At 44.7% G+C, this 18,284-nt stretch overlaps 1 protein-coding gene and 1 long non-coding RNA gene across 3 annotated transcripts in view; one reads left to right on the forward strand and one right to left on the reverse strand.

Annotated features, from left to right (window-relative positions):
* LOC148121332 (uncharacterized) overlaps nt 1-16,422 on the reverse strand; it is a 138,275-nt gene extending 121,853 nt beyond the window's left edge. Inside the window, exon 1 of the long non-coding RNA XR_015738362.1 lies at nt 16,249-16,422. This is a non-coding gene — a long non-coding RNA (uncharacterized LOC148121332). The remainder of the gene's footprint in view (nt 1-16,248) is intronic.
* LOC148121338 (antiviral innate immune response effector IFIT1-like) lies at nt 4,860-11,499 on the forward strand. Of its 2 annotated transcripts, XR_015738356.1 has the most exons (3): nt 4,860-4,900; nt 8,860-10,323; nt 10,354-11,499. XR_015738356.1 is itself a non-coding variant. In XM_087907964.1 (2 exons), the coding sequence occupies exons 1-2, from the start codon at nt 4,875-4,877 to the stop codon at nt 10,250-10,252; spliced, it is 1,419 nt and encodes a 472-aa protein (XP_087764090.1). In that variant the 5' UTR covers nt 4,860-4,874; the 3' UTR covers nt 10,253-11,499. The 2 variants fall into 2 exon arrangements, 1 of the variants encoding a protein (XP_087764090.1); XM_087907964.1 differs by having other exon boundaries at nt 8,860-11,499.
* Nucleotides 16,423-18,284: the final 1,862 nt, after the last annotated feature.

Raw genomic sequence — 18,284 nt, forward strand, 5'->3', positions numbered from 1 at the left:
TTGCTTTTGATCATGGTGTTTCATTGCAGCAAGAGAAACCCTCAGACAGCCCTCTTGTTTAAGAGCCATCGTAGCCACTGCCATTCTTGTAAAAGGAAACTGACAAGCTCTCTTTGGGATGGGCTCTAATGGTCACAGTTCCATGCTGTGGAAGCCCAGCTGAGAGATACCTCCAACCAGTGCATGTCTAATGCCATCTGACTCAGTATTGAGGCCTTTTTTGAGATAAGCACAGACTGACTTTGATTAATCCTGGTCATTAATGCCTGACAATAACCCTGAGTCCAAACATGAATGCCTGGAGATGCTGGATGTCCATCCAAGGTAGGCAACCTGACCTGACAGATACTCCCGAACCATCAGAGATGCACATTTCTACATGATTGGCAGAAATTTCATTCAAGAATTAACCAGGTATGTGGAGGCAGAATTGGTCAAGGGCAGAAAGGTCCAGAGAACAGACATAATTGTCCTGAAACAGACTTTAAGATGGACTAAAGGGCCAGGCAGTGGTGGTCCAAGCCTTTAATCCTAGCACTTGGGAGGCAGAGGCAGGTGGATCTCTGTGAGTTCCAGGTCAGCCTGGTCTATAAGAGTTAGTTTTAGGACAGGCCCCAAAGCTACAGAGAAACCCTGTCTCAAAAAACCAGGAAAAAAAAAAACAGACTAAAGGAAAACAGTGAACATTGACACAGACAGCCAATATACTTTTGCCATGCTTCATGCTCATAGGCAGATATATAAACAGAGGGACTTAGTCACCTCAAAGGTAAAGATTTTTAAAAATAAGTATAAAATTGTCCAGTTGCTAGAGGCCATGTGGTGCCAAGTGAATTGCCTATCATTCACTGGCCAGGACACCAAAATACAAAGCCCCCAAACTCAGGGTAACAACCAGGCAAATTAAGTTGCTGAAGAGGATGATCCCCAAGAATCCAAACCCCAGACTTTTCTGGAACTATCTGTTGTCCCTGAGCCCCACCTGTGCTTTGATAAAGATCTTCCTGAATCAGTTCAGTAGATATCAAGTCATATTCTTGTAACAGGATGGCTGCTTGTTTGTCCCAACTGCCCAGAACTGAAATAATCACACAGAAACCATGTTCATTAAAATACTGCTTGGCCCATTAGCTCTAACTTATTACTGGCTAAGTCTTACATCTTAATTTAACCCATCTCTATTAATCTGTGTATCACCATGTGACGGTGGCTTACCAGAAAGATTCTAACTGGCATCTGTCTCAGGTGAAGGATCCATGGCTTCTCTTCCCGCCTCTTCTTCCCAGCATTCTGTTTAGTTTTCCCCACCTAGTTTTGTTCTCCTATGGCTCTGCTATACGCCCAAAGCAGTTCCTTTATTAACCAATGAAAGCAACACATAGACAGAAGGACCTTCTACAGCATATTTTGACTTGGGGGCTTAGGAGAGACACAACAGATGGTGGATCTAACCTGGCAGAAGAATCTGCATGCCAAAGGTACTGGGCCAAAACGTGCCAACTGCCTTGCATCACTCCATGCACTTGTCACCTAAGAAAATCTCAGATGCCTTTCTAAAACTTTACATTATCTTCATAGGTTTTTCATCTCAAAGCTATTTGACAAAAATATCATAGTCTAATTTTAAGTACTTTTCAATGTTCTGTTTCAGCTGTGAGGCACTCTGAAACCCATGACCACATATCCCAATATTGAGCTTAAAAAAAAATAAGCTCATTGAACTACTGGTGCTCAAAAATTAAAAATTTTTCTTAATCATTAACCTTTTCTTAATCATTAAGCCACAGTCTATATGGCTCCTCAATAGAAACTTACATGTTGTAACAGTGACACTTCCTTGCTTATATTTTTAACCATGAAAACTCTATCTAAACTGACATTATTATTATCATTTAGATAGTATAGCTTAGGAAGAAATCGTCTTCATAATAATAATGCCCAGTGGAATGAGATGTTTCCCTGAGAGAAACACACTGCATTACAGGCAGTGGGAAGGTCCCCACACACAATCACACCATGCCAGATACCATGACAGCAGCAGCAATTATGTGAGGGGACAGCAGAAGCCAAAGACGTTCCAGGGTCTGTGGTCTCCGGGTCTTACCTGTCAGAGATTGACCTATCAGAGAGTTTCATCCTGGTGGATTGACACTTTGAAGTTCAGTTGTCATCTTTTGCTCTTCTGACATGGCTACCAGCAAAGACACCCCCCCCCACCAACACCAAAGATTTGACAGGAAAACATAAGTCAAGGAGGAAATGAGGAACATGCCTACTCGATTATGAGAACCCATTATGCTGTATTGCTAAACATCAGTTTTCCATTTACTGTAAGAACTGAGTCACTGCTTTTAAGTCTCTTTTCTGGATCCTGGCCTGCCTCAACCTGTAGGCCCATATTTCTATATGGTGTGGGAAAGATTCTGAAGACCTAATCTGCTGACCCAGATTCTCACAGGACCTGGACCATTGCCAAATTCATGCTAACCACATGATGCACTTGTTCTGTTTCCCTAGCAGTTACTAAGCAATCATTTTGTGCACAAAAATCTCCGTGTAAGCCACCTTCCTAGTGTTCATGTCAGTCTTTGCTCCTGTTTCTATTTCTTCTTTCTCAAGCTGGGCAAAGGCTAGTTTGAAGAAATTACCTTGAAGTTGTCTTTTTAGATGGATCCTTTTAAATAAAGAGCCAGAAGAAGAAAGCTGGAAGAAAGTAGCCTCCCTTTCAAAAATCTCTTGTCACCCTGGCTCTGCCACTATTGGGATCAGCCGAGTACCAGCACTGCAGAGCATTATAAATACTGTGTTTGACTGTCTCCGGGGCTTTTAAACTTGAGCCAGAAAGTGGAAATATCTACACTGCCTCGGTTTAAAGCTCAGAACTAAAGTTTAGCATCTGCACAGGGATGCTACCTAGGGCAATTCTCTCAGTGTCTGATGGGGGGCAATTGCCGTGAGGAAGGCTTCTAGCTGATGCTTAGCAAAGATTGGACTGAAGGGGAGATTGGTCCTGCTTTAAAAACAATGCTCACAATTACTTGAGGTTCTTAATCAACTGTCACTGTTCCCCACTAGATCTCCCCATAGCCCCAGAAGGGAAGTTTTATTATTATTTGGATTAACAAGTGAGTAACTCTGGCTAGGAAATGTCAAACCAAAGAAGCCAAGATGTCGTATTCAGTTAGCAGCAAAGTTCAGTAATGACCGTAGGCACAGTGTCTCCAGGCAGCCTTTGCCTCTGCTCAGTACAATCAGGTGTGTATACAGGAAAAGGAGAGAAAAACATATTAATATCCCACGTTATGTGAGAGCTGGGGAAGAAAGAGAAAGTCCTGGACTAGACAGATGTCAATAACCTTATCTTGTAATGCACAGTCGGAAACTGCTCTCGGTCCTTGCTTTCCCCTTTGCTTATCTGACTACGCTGCTGCCTCCAAAAGCCAGATAGGAAACACCTCCCAAGGGAGCTTCAGAACCACAGCTTTTCAACGTTTTCTCTTCCCCTGCTAGTTGGATGGATAATTATACCAGCCTCAGTCTCAGAAAATGTTGATGTTGCATTTGATGGACACTATGTGCGTGTTTTGGGGATGTCATAGCAGGGGACTGTTAATTCCACTGATGGAGAATAAGACCACAACCACAGTTTAAAGCCAAATTTGAAGTAAGCCTTAATTAAATACTGGCCAAGTGGATGGGTTCTGGCCAGGTACATACCCAGATTCTCAGGAAATGGTCCCAAGTCATGTTTGGAGCGTCTTAAGAAGGAAAGCCCACAATTCTTTGCAATTCCCATCAGCTTCAATCAGGGACAAGCGTGTATACTCATGTACCTCCAGCCTGCATCCCGTCAGGGGCAAACGTGTACACTAATGTACCTCCAGCCTGCATCCCGTCAGGGGCAAGCGTGTACACTGATGTACCCCCAGCCTGCATCCCATCAGGGGTAAGAGTGTATCCTGACATATTCCCTGCCTGTGAAGCTTCCAGCCACACGTGTCAAGCACATCTGGTGCAGATGGATCACGGGGACTTGTTTAGGAGAGTGAAAACGTGTAGCTGGGTATATCCCACAAGCAAAGAGCCTCCAGCATTTCAGGAGCTATGTGTCCTTGATCAAGAGGCTTGTAAATCAGAAGCGTTTTTGGTTCACGGATCTCTAAGGCATAGTAATTAAAACATAAAACATAGCTTTGACTCCCTCGGGACCCAGTGAAACAGCTTAATAACTATGAGTCTAACTCAAAAGAACTATGTGGATCTGGAATTAGACACTAATATCCCCACTTCCCTGGATCCTCTAGACTCCAGTTGCCCATCACAGTCTGCTGATTTTACACCTTGCTACTTACTGAGCTCCTGCTCCACTGGCCAATTCAAACAGGTCGTTTGGGCCGCTGATAAGGTCATTGTATTCTAAGTGGGCAGGGGTAGGAATTTCACAGGAGGATATAAATGGCTTGGACTTTGTTGTTTTCAGGACAATATCGCAAAAAAAAAAGAAAACAGGGAGAAATCAACCATTTGTAATCTCATTCTGCCACAAATGCTCTCTCCAGTTTTCTGTTATACACAAAACATGCACCCTAAAATGCCCCTTTGGGGGTATGTGGTAGTAACAGAATAGTCTGATGTGTTACATGAAAATACTCATCCTTGTCTCTACTCGTTTTGCTCCAACACCGGATGTAAAGGAGAAACAGCCTTCTTTAAGTTTCCTTTTCCATAAGCTATAACCTTGCCAGTTTCGTTTAGGTCATGAGAGGTGTGAAAAACTGCCTAGTAATCCTCCTATATATAAATACCTCGCTTATCTGAGAACCCTTAGAACCTCATTGAATTTGGAAGAGACTCTTGGCCCGAATCCCAGTACTATGGAGCTGCCTCCAAGCAACATGAGGTAAAGACTTTCTGTGCTCTGCTCCACCTATTTCTGTACATATTAACATTCTAAAATATAGAACCTCCGATGACTGGTTCCTAGCATGCTTCCTCCTAACAGAGCCGTCCTGCTCATGGTCATGATGCTGAGAGATCTCAGTCTGGCCCCTGGAGAAGGTATGGGTAGGAGGAAACAGCAGTGATAGCGTGATGACCACAGGCCTCTGAGGGCTCAGAGGGAGAGAGTCAGTAGATCTAGAATGGTCCTTAGCGATAGCTCTCAGGATGGGCTTATTGAGAGCCTTGGTGGAGAATTCAACCACCACCAACTTAAAGGCCAGCTTGCTGGGATCTCACAAGGGAGGATCAAGCCCTTGACCTTTCCCGGCACCCTAGTTTCTGAGTGGTGCAACCAAGCCACTGAAGCCACAAGAAAGTGAAAATGTCAAAGAGATGTAGATAAAGAAGTCCACGTGGGAGATAAAGAACGGAGGGCAGTGTTCCAGAAAGGTGAGGTGAGTTTCTTACCTGTAGCAGTCTGCTTGGAAAAGGCAACATTGCTCTTGAGGAAATAAATAAGAAAGCCCTTTTATTCCAAAGGAGATACCACTCTGTGGATCTTTTTTTAACCTCAGTGGCAATCTCCCAAGGGGACACTTATAGACTGCTCATGAAAGAACAGAAGCCTGGGCCTGCGTGAAGACTGGCAAGCAGACAGATAGAATGCTGACGGCAGAGCATTGGGGAAGGAGAGGAAGCAGGTTGTAATTTGATAACCAGATTAAATCCTAGTGGAAAGGAGAAGCTAATTTTAAAGGTATATATATAGATAGATAGATAGATAGATAGATAGATAGATAGATAGATATTTTTAATTTATATGTATGTGTGTTTGCCTGCATGAGTTTGTGTGTATCACCTGCCTGCAGGTGCCCAGAGAGGCCAGAAGGCATCAGAGTCCCTAGAACTGAGTTACAGGCCACCCAATGTAGGTGCTGGGAAGTGAGCCAGGTCCTCAACGAGAGCAGTAAGTGTTATTAATTACTGAGCCATCTCTCTACTTCCAGCATTTGATAATTACAATAAAATATGAAAATGACATTACTCTAAAATACATTTCCACTATATTCGCTATGCTGAAATTCAGCTTGTGTGGCTTCGGTGTCAGTGTCAACTGGGTTCTTACTGGAAACACAAGTTCCCAGATGACACCCCAGAACTGCTCACTCAGATGACACCCCAGAACTGCTCACTCAGAAACTCTGGAGTAGGCTCGGCCATCTGGATGTCTGAGGCATCCAGTGCTACATCTGGGACACTAGACTCAAGGCCTGGAAATTTGGATCTTCAGCCTGGGATGCTCCAATGTAGGCCCGTATTTCTACGTGGTATGGTGACCAGAATCTCGGGCCACAGTTTGTACCTGCTGCCCAGGAGGTGATCACCTAGCCTGTGGCCATCCCTAACAAAGGGTCAGGATGTTGTTTTGCTTCTTCTTTGTAGTTTGGAAGATTCCTGAAAAGAGATGTTAGTTCCCTATACGTGACAAAGCTGGCATACAGAGCGGAAAGATGTGACAGAGCAGGCATAGGCAGATTCACCTGCTTACCTAGGAAACAGAATGCTACTAAATTTTCCCCTCAGTTTATGTTTTGGTATATAAGGCTCTTTAGAGAATAAATGCAGAGGAATTTTCAGAATGTGAGCTCAAGATTTCATGAGGGATCACTGAAAAACTCCCTTTCAATAAAGCCACGTGAGTTGTCTTTAATCCCACATCTCCCCTCTGATCGGGACAAATAATGTAAGGTCTGGGCTGGTACTGGACCTCCACACTCGGATTCATAAACCCCACTCCTACTCCTGGTTAGAATGATGACTCTCTTGATATAGTGCAGATCTTGTTTGGGTGCCCATAGCTGAGTTCTTGAGAACAGTGGTCCTGTCATATTCAGACAATGATTTGTTCCAATCCACCACAACCATTGGCTCTTATTTTTTTTCACCCCCTCTTTTGAGATATTCCTGAGTCTTTGGGAGGGGCTGTGATATAGATCTCAAAGTTATGGCTGAACACTCCAATAATACTTATTCTTAGCACTTTGATTAGGTGTGAATTTCTATGGCAATAACTGTCCACTGCATGAAGGACAGAACTCCAATGAGGCCTGAGAATTGCACAAATCTATGGGTAGAGAGACATCAATTGAGAGGGCAGTTGTCTCACCCATATGGCAGCTAACAACTTTGTAATTGTTGTTCCGAAGGATTTAATCTCTTCTTCATACCTCCTTAGACACCAGGCAAGCTTGTGGTACACATATACACATTCAGACAAAACTACCTAAAGCGTAATATAAAATAAATTATTAGAGGGAAGTTTGATATTATGTCCATTTGGCAAAATAATAGTAGTAAGGCCATCCCTGGGGCCTAAACCATGGATTCTTGCCCAGACTTGCAGTACCAGGCATGTGTTTCCTCCTGTGAACTGGACCTCAGATCCAATCAGAAAGTGACTATTTGTTCCATAGCTTTCATGCCACCCTGGTATCAGTGACCATATCTTGCCACACTGGTCATTCTTGCAGTTCACAGGTCTCATAAGTGGGTAAGACTTTTAGTAACTCCTCCATCTCCAGTAGCCTGAACAGTACCTTCCAGGATTGTGAGAACTCGTCAGCAAGGGAGAAACCACCTCAGCAGTACTGACTTGATTTCCCCAGATCCTGTGCCGATGAGTGGAGTGTCCTCAGCAATAGGGTCCTATCGCCAAGTATTGGTGGACAATCAAGAATAAGAACAATATTCTGTATTATCTTGAAGGTCTCTAAAACACCTCTGACCAACAGCATGAAGGACGGTGTCGCACAAAGCTTTTTTACTTGACAACTTATGGCATCTAGTATAAATATAATTCTCCTGTGTAGGGTAAATCTAATAAACACATGTTTCTCTCTTCCTCTCTCTCCCTCCCTCCCCCTCTCCTCCCCCCCACTAAGTGGCTTTAATACCGGTGATCACATGGAATTGGATAGCCTATCAAAAGGCTTGTTTCTGGAGAAAACGGTTTCTTTCTCCCTGAGCAGTCACTGACTACCTGTGTTTCTTTATCTAGAACCGGGATCTTGTGAAACGTTTCCCAACTCTAAAGTCATGTCAACTGATGCAATCATTATGCATGCCATGTTTATGCAAGCGCATTGTTGAGACTGTATGAGTAGAGCATCCTTGTCAAAACTGGAAGTTCCGCTCACCCTTTCCTTACATTCTCTGAGCCTTAGGTATCATAGCCACCTCAGTCAGGGTTTCTACTGCTGCGATAAAGACTATGGCAAAAAGCCAACTTGGTGGGGAAAGTGTTTATTTCATTTTACAGATGTAATTCATCATGAGGGGAAGTCAGAGAGGGAAATCCAGAAGGGAACTTGTCGGCAGGAACTGAAGCAGAAGCCATGGAGGAATGCTGCTTACAGGTTTGCCCCTCATGGCTTGTTCAGTCGATTGCTTATACAACTCGGAACAATCTGCCCAAAGATGGCACCACTATACTAGGCTGGTCCCTCCCACATCAAACAACTACTAAGAAGATGCTTCATGGGCTAGCCTACTGGTCAATGTTAATGGGAGCATTTTCTCAATTGGGAACCCCACTTCATTAATGACTCTAGTTTTTGAGTCAAGATGGCATAAAACTAACCAACACAGGGGTTAAATCCTACTGATAGTAATGACATTATTATTTGGATTGAACTTCAGACATTTTGTAATCAAATACTAGTACCATTAAATGAATTGCATTTTTCAAATTGTTATGTAAAATTACTCCCTATGATAAGAGAAATAAACAGAAAGAAGGAATAAAAACTGGCAGTAGGGATGTCTGGAGAGAAGGTGTTTGGCAACTTACACAACTGGCTTGATTTCCAGTCTACAAAGTGTGCAAAAAAATATCAGTAACTGGGCTCTGTTTTACAGTGAAGAACCTCATAGAACTCTCATCCACAACAGCCTGCATGAGCTGGGCTGTCATTTTACTTGGACGCTGATTATAGAAGATGCGGACATGCCTGATTTGGAAAGGAGAATCATTGATAAAGATTTACCTGACCCCAACCACAGCTTGAGGATGCTCAACCTCCTGGCCTACGTGAGACACCTGAAAGGTCAGCATGAGGAAGCCCTGCAGAGCCTGAATGAAGCAGAAGCCTTGATCCAGGAAGAGCCATTGGGCAAAAGAAGCCTGGTGACCTGGGGCAACTGTGCCTGGGTGCATTACCACATGGGCAGCTTGGCAGAAGCCCAGACCTACCTGGACAAGGTGGAGAATACTTGCAAGGAATTTGCAAGTCCCTTCCGCTACAGGATGGAGTGTGCCGAGATGCACTGTGAAGAAGGCTGGGCCTTGCTGAAGTGTGGAAAACAGAATTATAGACGAGCCATGGAATGCTTTGCAAAAGCTCTGGAAGCTGAGCCTGAAAACCCTGAATACAGCACTGGCTATGCCATCGCTGCCTATCGCCAGGATTTCAATGACAGCAGTATTTCTCTGGAACCCCTAAGGAAGGCTGTAAGGTTAAATCCGGAAGATCCATACATTAAAGTTCTCCTTGCCCTAAAGCTGCAGAACTTGGGAAAATCAGATGAAGCAATAATGTACGTTGAAGAAGCTCGGGACAACATATCCTCCCAGACCTATGTCTTTGGATATTTGGCCAAATTTTACCAATTGGAAGGTTTTGTGGAGGAAGCGCTCCACTTCCTTGATATAGCCTTGCAGGCAAAACCTTTCTCAGCCTTCTTGCATTACCAGACTGGACGTTGCTATAAGAAACAACTGATCCAAATAAAGAATGCCACAAACATGCAACCTAGAGGTCAGGATAGAGAAAGAGCAGACCAATCGATCCATTTGGCTATGGATCACTTTCAAAAGACTTTAGAACTGAAACCCACATATGAGACAGCTTACCTTCATCTGGCTGAAATGTACATAGAAATTGGCCAATTAGAAGAGGCAGAAGAGAATTTTCAGAAAGCGCTGAGCATGAGGGGCACTGATGCTACCATACAGCAGGACATTCATTACCGCTATGGTCGTTTCCAACTGTATCAGAAGAGATCAGAAGAGACAGCAATCACGCATTTCATAAAGGGTTTGAAAATAGAAGTAACTTCTTCCTACGCCAAAGACAAGCTTCTCAAGGCTTTGAAGCAGCTGGCTGAAAGACGCATTCGCAGGAATTTTCGTGTTGTGGAAGGCTTCGGCCTCCTTGGGTTTGTATACAGACTCAGTGGGGACACAAGCAAGGCTCTGGAATACTACGAGAAGGCCCTGAGACTCACAGAAAGATTGAACCCTGAGTTTTGAAGCACAGCTCACCAAGTAACATTAAGCATTCTCACGGCTCATTATTCTCCTGTGTGTGTGTGTGTGTGTGTGTGTGTGTGTGTGTGTGTGTGTGTGTGTAGCTGTTGCCTTAAATGCGCGGAACCAGATGAAGCAAGTTAGAGATGATTACTTCTCTGTATTCTGCCTTTCTGCAGGCCTGTTTTTGTTTGGTTTTGTTTGTTTAATTGGTAGGGTTTGTTTTCTTCTTGGAGCTGTGTTTGTGATAGGCGCTTCCATCCTCCTATCACACTTGGCTGCACTCCCCGACCATGGCTGATTCCTGCTCTTCTAGACACCTGTGAGCTGCTGGACCAACAAGAACCACTTTCGCTATGAGTGCGCCTTTGGAGTCCATGACCTACACCCTCAGCCTTCGAGCACCCTGATCAAAGGAGACTTCACCAAAGAAGGCTTATTTTTCATGCTTGAGGACTCTCGGACATTCAGCAATATGTGAGAGCAAATTAAATGAACAAGGATGAGCATTATAAAAGGGGGAATTAGGGATTCCCCTACAGTGTTCCACCCAGTTCATAGTTCTGTTCTTATAGGTCCCATGATAGCCATAACGTGCTGGTCAATGAGCTCAAATGTATAATCAACACAACTTTCTATATCAAATTTATATCTCAGACAATTGTGGTGTGTAGTGGATTTTAATTGTATTTTGATAAATAAAAACTGCCTGAAGATCTGAGAGTAAAGCAATACCAGTGATTAGCCTTACAGACCAGATTATGGCAGAACACACCTTTGATCTCAGTAGCCATAATGACAGAGACCTTCAATCCCAGTGTGGCTTGGTTTTGATCCCAGCCCTAGAGAGGAATATAAGATGGAGAGAGACAGCTCTAACACACAGTCTCCTTCTGAGATTCCAGGAAGCAAAAATTGTCATTTCAGACTGAGGCCGAGGTAAAAGCCAGCGACTGGCTGTTTTGCTTTTCAGATCTTCAGGTTGAACCCCAATTTCTGACCCTAAGCTTTCATTTAGTCATGCATCAGTGGTAGATGTATGAGGTCTAAATACTTGGCATTTGCGTACAGCTAAGAAAACTTTCAAAGTGTTTGGGCATGACAGAGTAAAGGTGTAACCTATTTGGAATAGGCAACCTAAAATTGGCATAAATAGCTACATGACACTGCTTAGATTACTGAGAGTTGTGTGATATTATCTTTATTTTTATAACCCTATAACATTCAATAAATCTGCTAATATCACAGAATTTTGAGTGTATTTTGTTTGTGACATTAAGACCCATATTCTATGTTTGTATGAAATCAGAACACAGCAGAAATAACCTACATAGGCTTAAGAGGGCAAAGATAAAGAAGCCTTGAATATAGACTCTACTGAATCTAAAAGAATATAGGGTAGAAAGAGGGGTAAAATATAAGAGGTATGTCTGAAAAACTCATAAGGGATCATATTATCATCTATCTAACTAAAATGCCTATAGTTCCTGTAAGTTAATGTATATATACATACATAGTTTAAATAAAAATTTTCCATTTGGGCTAATAATATTCCCTCCCCTCACCAAAAGCCATAGACAAACAAAATCCCAATACCAGGCATGAGAAACCCCCTTGGAGTTTTTGGCTAGAGTTGTCTAAGAGAATCCCAGAACATGATAGCGCTACTCTGCTGCTCTTGATTGCCCCATGAAGGTGGGAGGTAAATCTCTATTGCTGAAGAGTGGGCCAAGCCAAGTAACTAATACAGAGGCACAGACATAATGCACACGTTGTGAGACAGGTTATGAGAAAGTTGGACAAATGCACCTTTAATCTCTAGACACCGAAAGACCACAGTTAGAAAAGCTGTACATAGAACAAGAGCTTTTCACGAGACATTGCCTCCTGCAAAGTCTACCCAGAGGTACCAGGTGCCTTTCCAGGTCCTTTCTTTACCCCGTGTTGTGATTTTAAACATTGCTGGAAAGAGCAGCTCATGCTGCGTCTGTCCTCACAGAATTCATTGATGTAGACATCTGATCAATGTAATCTAAAGGGTCCTTCTCAGACCTGCTTAGATTGGTGATTCTGGACATTCCCAAGTACAAACTACAGCAAGGCCTCTTGTGCAGGCTAGCCACTAAGGTTCTGGGCAGATCTTGGCTTTCTGGTCAGTCATACTCACCACTAACCCCAGTCTTTCCCCAGGCCAATTATATAGGAAGGATTAAGCCAGAGTAATTAGAACTGTAATTCCAACTCTGACTTTGCTAAATATTTGTAACCCTTGGGAGTTAGGCCAGGGATGACTATCTTTTTTCTTTCCTTCAGAAAAGTTAATAGCATCTGCCTTCCCTGGGCCACTGATGCCACAATCCTTCCCTGATAGATATTTGGTAGAAAAGGTCCCATTTTCTTAATTCTCTTTGAGGCTCTGCCAATGGCAGAACCTCAACAGGTTTAAGAAAATCACATTTGCTATGATTTCTCTTTTTTTTTTTACCATCAAATGCACTTATTTATGGGGATAACATGCTGAGTTTCAACAAATGTGAATGTCTGTGTACCTACCATACTCCTTCTAGGTTACTTCAGGCGCCCATAGGATGCCTGTGTGGACTTCATATTCTATCATTATCACCGCTAGGCACCACTGTTCTGCTTCCTGTAACTAGAAATTCGGCAGTTTATATTTTTGAGGGAGAATTGTTTTCTCCTGCCCACCATTTCACAGTAGAAAAAAAAAACTTTAAACATTGAGGATTGGTTTTGTATAAAAAAGAATTTTAAAAACCCCAAAATGAAAAACCCTGTTTATCTGTAAGAATCATTTCTTCTGCCTCAATCCTGAAGTGACCAAACATTTCAGCACCTTGAGTTGAATTTGCAGTACTGAATTCAACTCCCATACTACCTGTTAAGAATATTTCCTAACAGGATCTCTCTGCCGACACAAAAATCCCAATCAAGCCAAATCAAAACAAACCAAATTAAAAGATGTCCTGGTTTAATTGGGCTCTTGTGCTCTCTGGTGGCCCCGAGGGGAACTGGAAAGTCACAACGTGACCACCAGGGAGAAAGAGGGAAAACCATGTGTTTAGTTTTGGGGGAGCAGTTTAAGTAGCCTGGGGGAGTGGTCTTGATCTTTTCTGGGGAGGGGTCAAAGTTTGTTGGGCTACCTTGACCCTCCTCGGGGAGGGGTCAAGTTGCAAGGGGCACAGGGGCAGGGCCTCCAAAGATGGAGGACAGAGCCCGGAATTTACATTCCAGACTGTTTGTATAAGGAGTAACAGGAAGCTGAAGTGATATTTATGACCAACTTTTAGGCTCTCTTTGAAAAAAGGGGCATTGACTCAAGTCTGGATACATTCTGCAGGCATGGGGCAACATGAGGGAGGCAAGAGCTGGGTGTTGGTGGGTGCACGCTCAGCAAGAGGTGTGGCTGGAAAGACATTCAGTTTACTGTCATCCCGGAGACGCCAGGCATCTGTTTCTTGAGTGAGATAAAAAGGCAGGTGTCTACAAAAAAATATATTGTTATTACCTGTATTGTTTATATCACCAAAGATAAGTGTGCCAGGATGAGGAGCAGGGAGGCCCTTCATTGTGGTATCTTGAAAAACCGGAGGGTGGAAGGTCCTAACTGCTGGACACACCAGTGTCCTGAGTAGGTAGGTGCCCACTTGAGTCTGGAGAGATGTTACCAGCATGTGTTTCCCATGAGCTTGGCAGAGGGAGGGGTGAGGATTACCGTGTGAGGCCCTGTCCATCGAGGTTCAAGAGACCTAGGAGTTAGTTGTTTGAGAAGTACTGTGTCCCCTGGGGAGAGTGGGGCAGGTTTAGGGGCATTAGGGTCCACTGGTGTGGGATCAGAGAGACAACTGTCAGTGTGTGAACAAACAAGGAACCTCAGAAGGGAGAAGTAGGGGAGATACCCTGCCAGTGGAGGAGTTTGGACCTGGAGGTGATGGTTAAGGAGAAAGGGCCTGCCATAAAGCAGCTCAAAAGGGCTCAGGCCCGTAGGGGAACGTGGAGTGGCACTGACATTGAGTCAGGGCAGTAGGGAAAAGGGAGGGCCAAGATAACCTGAGTTCAATGGAGAGTTTAGTTAGCTGTTGTTTCGTGAGCCCATTGGCCCTCTCTACCTTTCCTAAGGATTGTGGATTTTAGGGGATGTAGAATTTTTAGGAGATGTTGAGAGTCTTCTGACACGAGCTCCATGACCCTGGAAGTGAAGGCTGGCCCACTGTCCGTCTGGATAGTTTGTGGGACACAACCCTGAGGAATGATGTGGTCCAGGAGTACCTGAGCCACCACATCTGCCATTTCCCGGGAGGCTGGAAACACTTCAATCCATTCTGTAAAAGTGTCCACAAGTGTTAAGAGATAACAGAGCTTTTTATGAGTAGGCATATGGGTGAAATCAACCTGCCAATCTTCACCCAGTTGGTGTCCGCGAAGCTTGTGTAGAGACTGACGTATGTGGAGAGGGCCTTGTAGGTTGGCCTGGGCACACGTCTGACAGGAGGAGTGAACCTGTGAAATATGATCTCAGAGACAGGTGGGGTCAAAAAGGGGCTCCAAGAAGCGGAACAAGGCTTTGGGGCCTATGTGTAAGGTCTGGTGGATGTCTGAAATGATTGACAATGCCTGGTCTTGAGGAAGGATGAGACAGTCATTTAAATAGAACCGTCCATCCTTTGTGCCTACCTTTTTATAAGCTCACCCCTCTCTTTAGGTTGGTAACAGGGTTGATAGGAGGGAGTTAAGAAGAAAATATGTTCTGTGGAGTCTGAGGAGCTGGAGGCCAGCCCCCAGGCTACTGAGTCAGCCTTGGCATTGCCTAAGGCCACTGGGTCCGTAGAGGATTGGTGTCCCCAACAGTGAATAATAGCTACTTCTGCAGGGCACTGGAGGGCCTCCAAAAGGTTGGCTATAAGGGGTTTGTTAACTCTGGGAGTGCCCTTGGTAGTAAGAAAGCCCCTTTCCTTCCAGAGTGCAGAATGAGTGTGAGCTATCAAGAAGGCATATTTAAAGTCAGTGTAGCTATTAACAGGTTGGCCCTTAGCTATTTGAAGTGCCTTAGTCAAGGCAATTAATTCAGCCTTTTTTGACAAGGTTCCTATTGACAGGTGAGTCAATTCGACTTTGTCAATGGGAGTGACCATGGCATACGCTGCCTGGCTGGCCCTCTAAGATGTTAAGAATATTTCCTAACAGGAGCTCTTTGCTGACACAAAAGTCCCAATCAAGCCAAATCAAAACAAACCAAATTAAAAGTTGCCCAGGTTTAACTGGGCTCCTGTGCTCTCCGGTGGCCCTGAAGGGAACTGGAAAGTCACAACGTGACCACCAGGGAAAAAGAGGGAAAACCATGTGTTTATTTTTTGCTTAGCAGTTTAAGTAGCCTGGGGGAGTGGCCTTGACCTTTGCTGGGGAGTGGTCAAAAATAGGAGGGCTACCTTGATCCTCCTTGTGGAGGGGTCAAGGTTTGGTGACCTACCTTGACCCTCTCAGGGAGGGGTCTAGATGCAAGGGACACAGGGGTGGGGCCTCCAAAGATGGAGGCCAGAGAGCGGGATTTACACTACCTTCTAGAAAAGGAAGGCTTCCTTTGACCACACACACACACACACACACACACACACACGCACACACACACACAGAGAGAGAGAGAGAGAGAGAGAGAGAGAGAGAGGGAGGGAGCTTCCCGTGACTTGATCGATCTCTTTCAATAACATCAAGAGGAAAGTTCAACAAGAGCAATTGCAGTAGTACTAGCACTGAGTCACATTTTGTCCCTGAGTGAACCTAACCACACTGTAAAGCCCTCTCCTAGCTCAGGAATTAGTACCATCCAGTGAGCAGCTTTAGAAACGGCAGGGTCTTGCACATGCCCTCCAAAGCCATGCTACTCAGATGTGTTGAAGCTATCAACAACCAGACAACTTCAGAAACCCCATGCAAAGAGCAGCCCCGTGCATCATCTACTGTGGAGAGCCAGAGATTGCACTGACCTCATGATAGGACCTGCTTCTGTGCTGCTGGGGAAAAGCTGGGTGTGGGCTGAGAGGTTCAGAAATCTCAGTCTGCCTCAGCGGGACCCTGAGAGGACTGTATAAATGGCTGGTGGAGGGAGGAACGCACCAGCCAACGCTCTCCTGTTTATAGGGTTTTGTGTTTGTGTAAGAGAAGAGGAAACTGGAAAGTGAAACTGACATAAATCAGCCAGAAGAGGAAATAGAAACTTAATCCTGAGACTTTCCGGACCCAGCCAGTTTCCCAGCCTGAAGCAACACAAAGCAAAGCTAGGCTGACACATGGTGTTTATGAAAGCAGAGTCCCACAAGACAGTTATTGTTGTAGTTTAAAAAGCGGCTGAGAGAGTAAGACACCATGCAACAGGGGTCACGTGGGGAGGTTTTTTTATTGGGGGAAAGGGAATGGGAGAAAGGAGGGAGGGGGATGACTGGACTCAGGAGACAGGAGAGAGAGGTAGAGAGAGAGAGGGACAACAGAGACAGGCAGAGAAGCAGAGAGAAAAGAGAGAAAGACAAGGAGAGACAGAAAGAGATGAGGGTGGGAAAGGCCCACCTTTTAAAAGGGAACACAGTGAATGTGCTCAGGAGGTGCTCTTAGTGGCTACAGCTGAGGAGGTATCCTGTCAGGACCCCAAGGGCAGGCCAGTACAGATGCAGGAGTAGCAGCAGCTAGAGTTCAAATCCTGACATTGCGGCTACGTACCAAGAAGCAGACATGAACTTAAATGGCTGTGGAATTCTGGTTGGTTGTTTTGCTTAGCAACTTGCTATTGCTAATTGCATAAGAGGTTAAGTGCCCTCCTGTTAGATCCACAGCGTTTGCCTTTAGCCTGAGACTCTCAGTCAGGCTTCCTCTCTAGCCCACTCCTTGCCCCTTTACAAAATTCCAGATTATCAGCAATGAGGCAGCCACACTGTAAATCATTAGAAAAAATTCTTACTTTCTAAGTCTAAGTTCCTTCTCTGAGAGAGGTGATGGGGTAATGTGAGAAAGGAGGGCTAAGGTTATGTATTCTTTAGTTGGATCCCCCATTCCCCGGTTGTGTCCGGCTGATGGTACCCATGGGAGGGATGCTAACTAAAACAAGTCTCAATGGGACTGTAACACTCCTGTGGTTTCTGCTCTCACTGGATGAAGATAGTGTGAATCTACTGGCATGGACTGATGTGGTTTGGACACGGAATGTTCCAGAAAGGCTCCCACTTTGACGGGTCTGGAGGGTCCCAATAGTTCTGACCACTAAGAGTTTCCTAACATGATGGCCTCCCTGGAAAGTGGTGGAAACTTGTGGATGAAGTAGGTCACTGGACACACGTACGTGGGGATGGGACCTTGTCTCAGGCCATCCTTCGCCTCACTCCTGCCTTCCTGGACTCCATGACATAAGTGTTCCCTTCAGCATGCCCCTCTGCTGCCACAATCCCAGAAAATAAACAGCCAACAAATCACGGCTGCAACCTGAGACCATCAGTCAAAATCTACCCTTCCTCCTTCATTCCTCTCAGGTGTTTGTCACAGCGAGGGAGAAGTGTCAGGGAGTTGGGGTGGGATGGGGGGATGAAAGCAGTCATGACTCAGTCGACTGACTCTGACCCTGACAGGAAAAAAGGACAAGAAGAAGAAGCTGAGAGGGGGCTTTTCACCACGGGAAGTCATTATTTGAAAGCAAGCTAGAGATGACAGACGTTTTCTCGCTCCTTCACTCACACAAATACACCCGAGAGCATCCTGGGCACTCAGAATGCCAAGCCAAGCAGGGACCGGAGACATCCATAAGCAGGTTTGTGGTCAGTGTTCGTATGTAGGGATGGAGCAAGATGAACAGCAGATTGAGTCCCAGCGTTTGACAGGCTTGCTCGTTAGCACTTAGGGCAGCTTTGTTAGGGACTTATCATTTACCTTGGTGAATATCTGAGAAAAGATGTGAGAGAGTGACCAAATCACCTCTCTTGACTGATGCGGAAGGAGTGAAATGGGAAGCCAAAGGACCCAAGGCAGGAGGGCACACGTG

Source organism: Myodes glareolus, chromosome 7 (assembly GCF_982192425.1).
Source record: "Myodes glareolus chromosome 7, mMyoGla1.1, whole genome shotgun sequence".
Taxonomy (NCBI): Eukaryota; Metazoa; Chordata; class Mammalia; order Rodentia; family Cricetidae; genus Myodes; species Myodes glareolus.

Coding starts and splice junctions, on each gene's coding strand:
- LOC148121338 (XM_087907964.1), top strand. CDS start 4,875: ATGGAGCTGCCTCCAAGCAACATGAG. Junction 4,901..8,859: donor CTGCCTCCAAGCAACATGAG/GTAAAGACTTTC, acceptor TCTGTTTTACAG/TGAAGAACCTCATAGAACTC.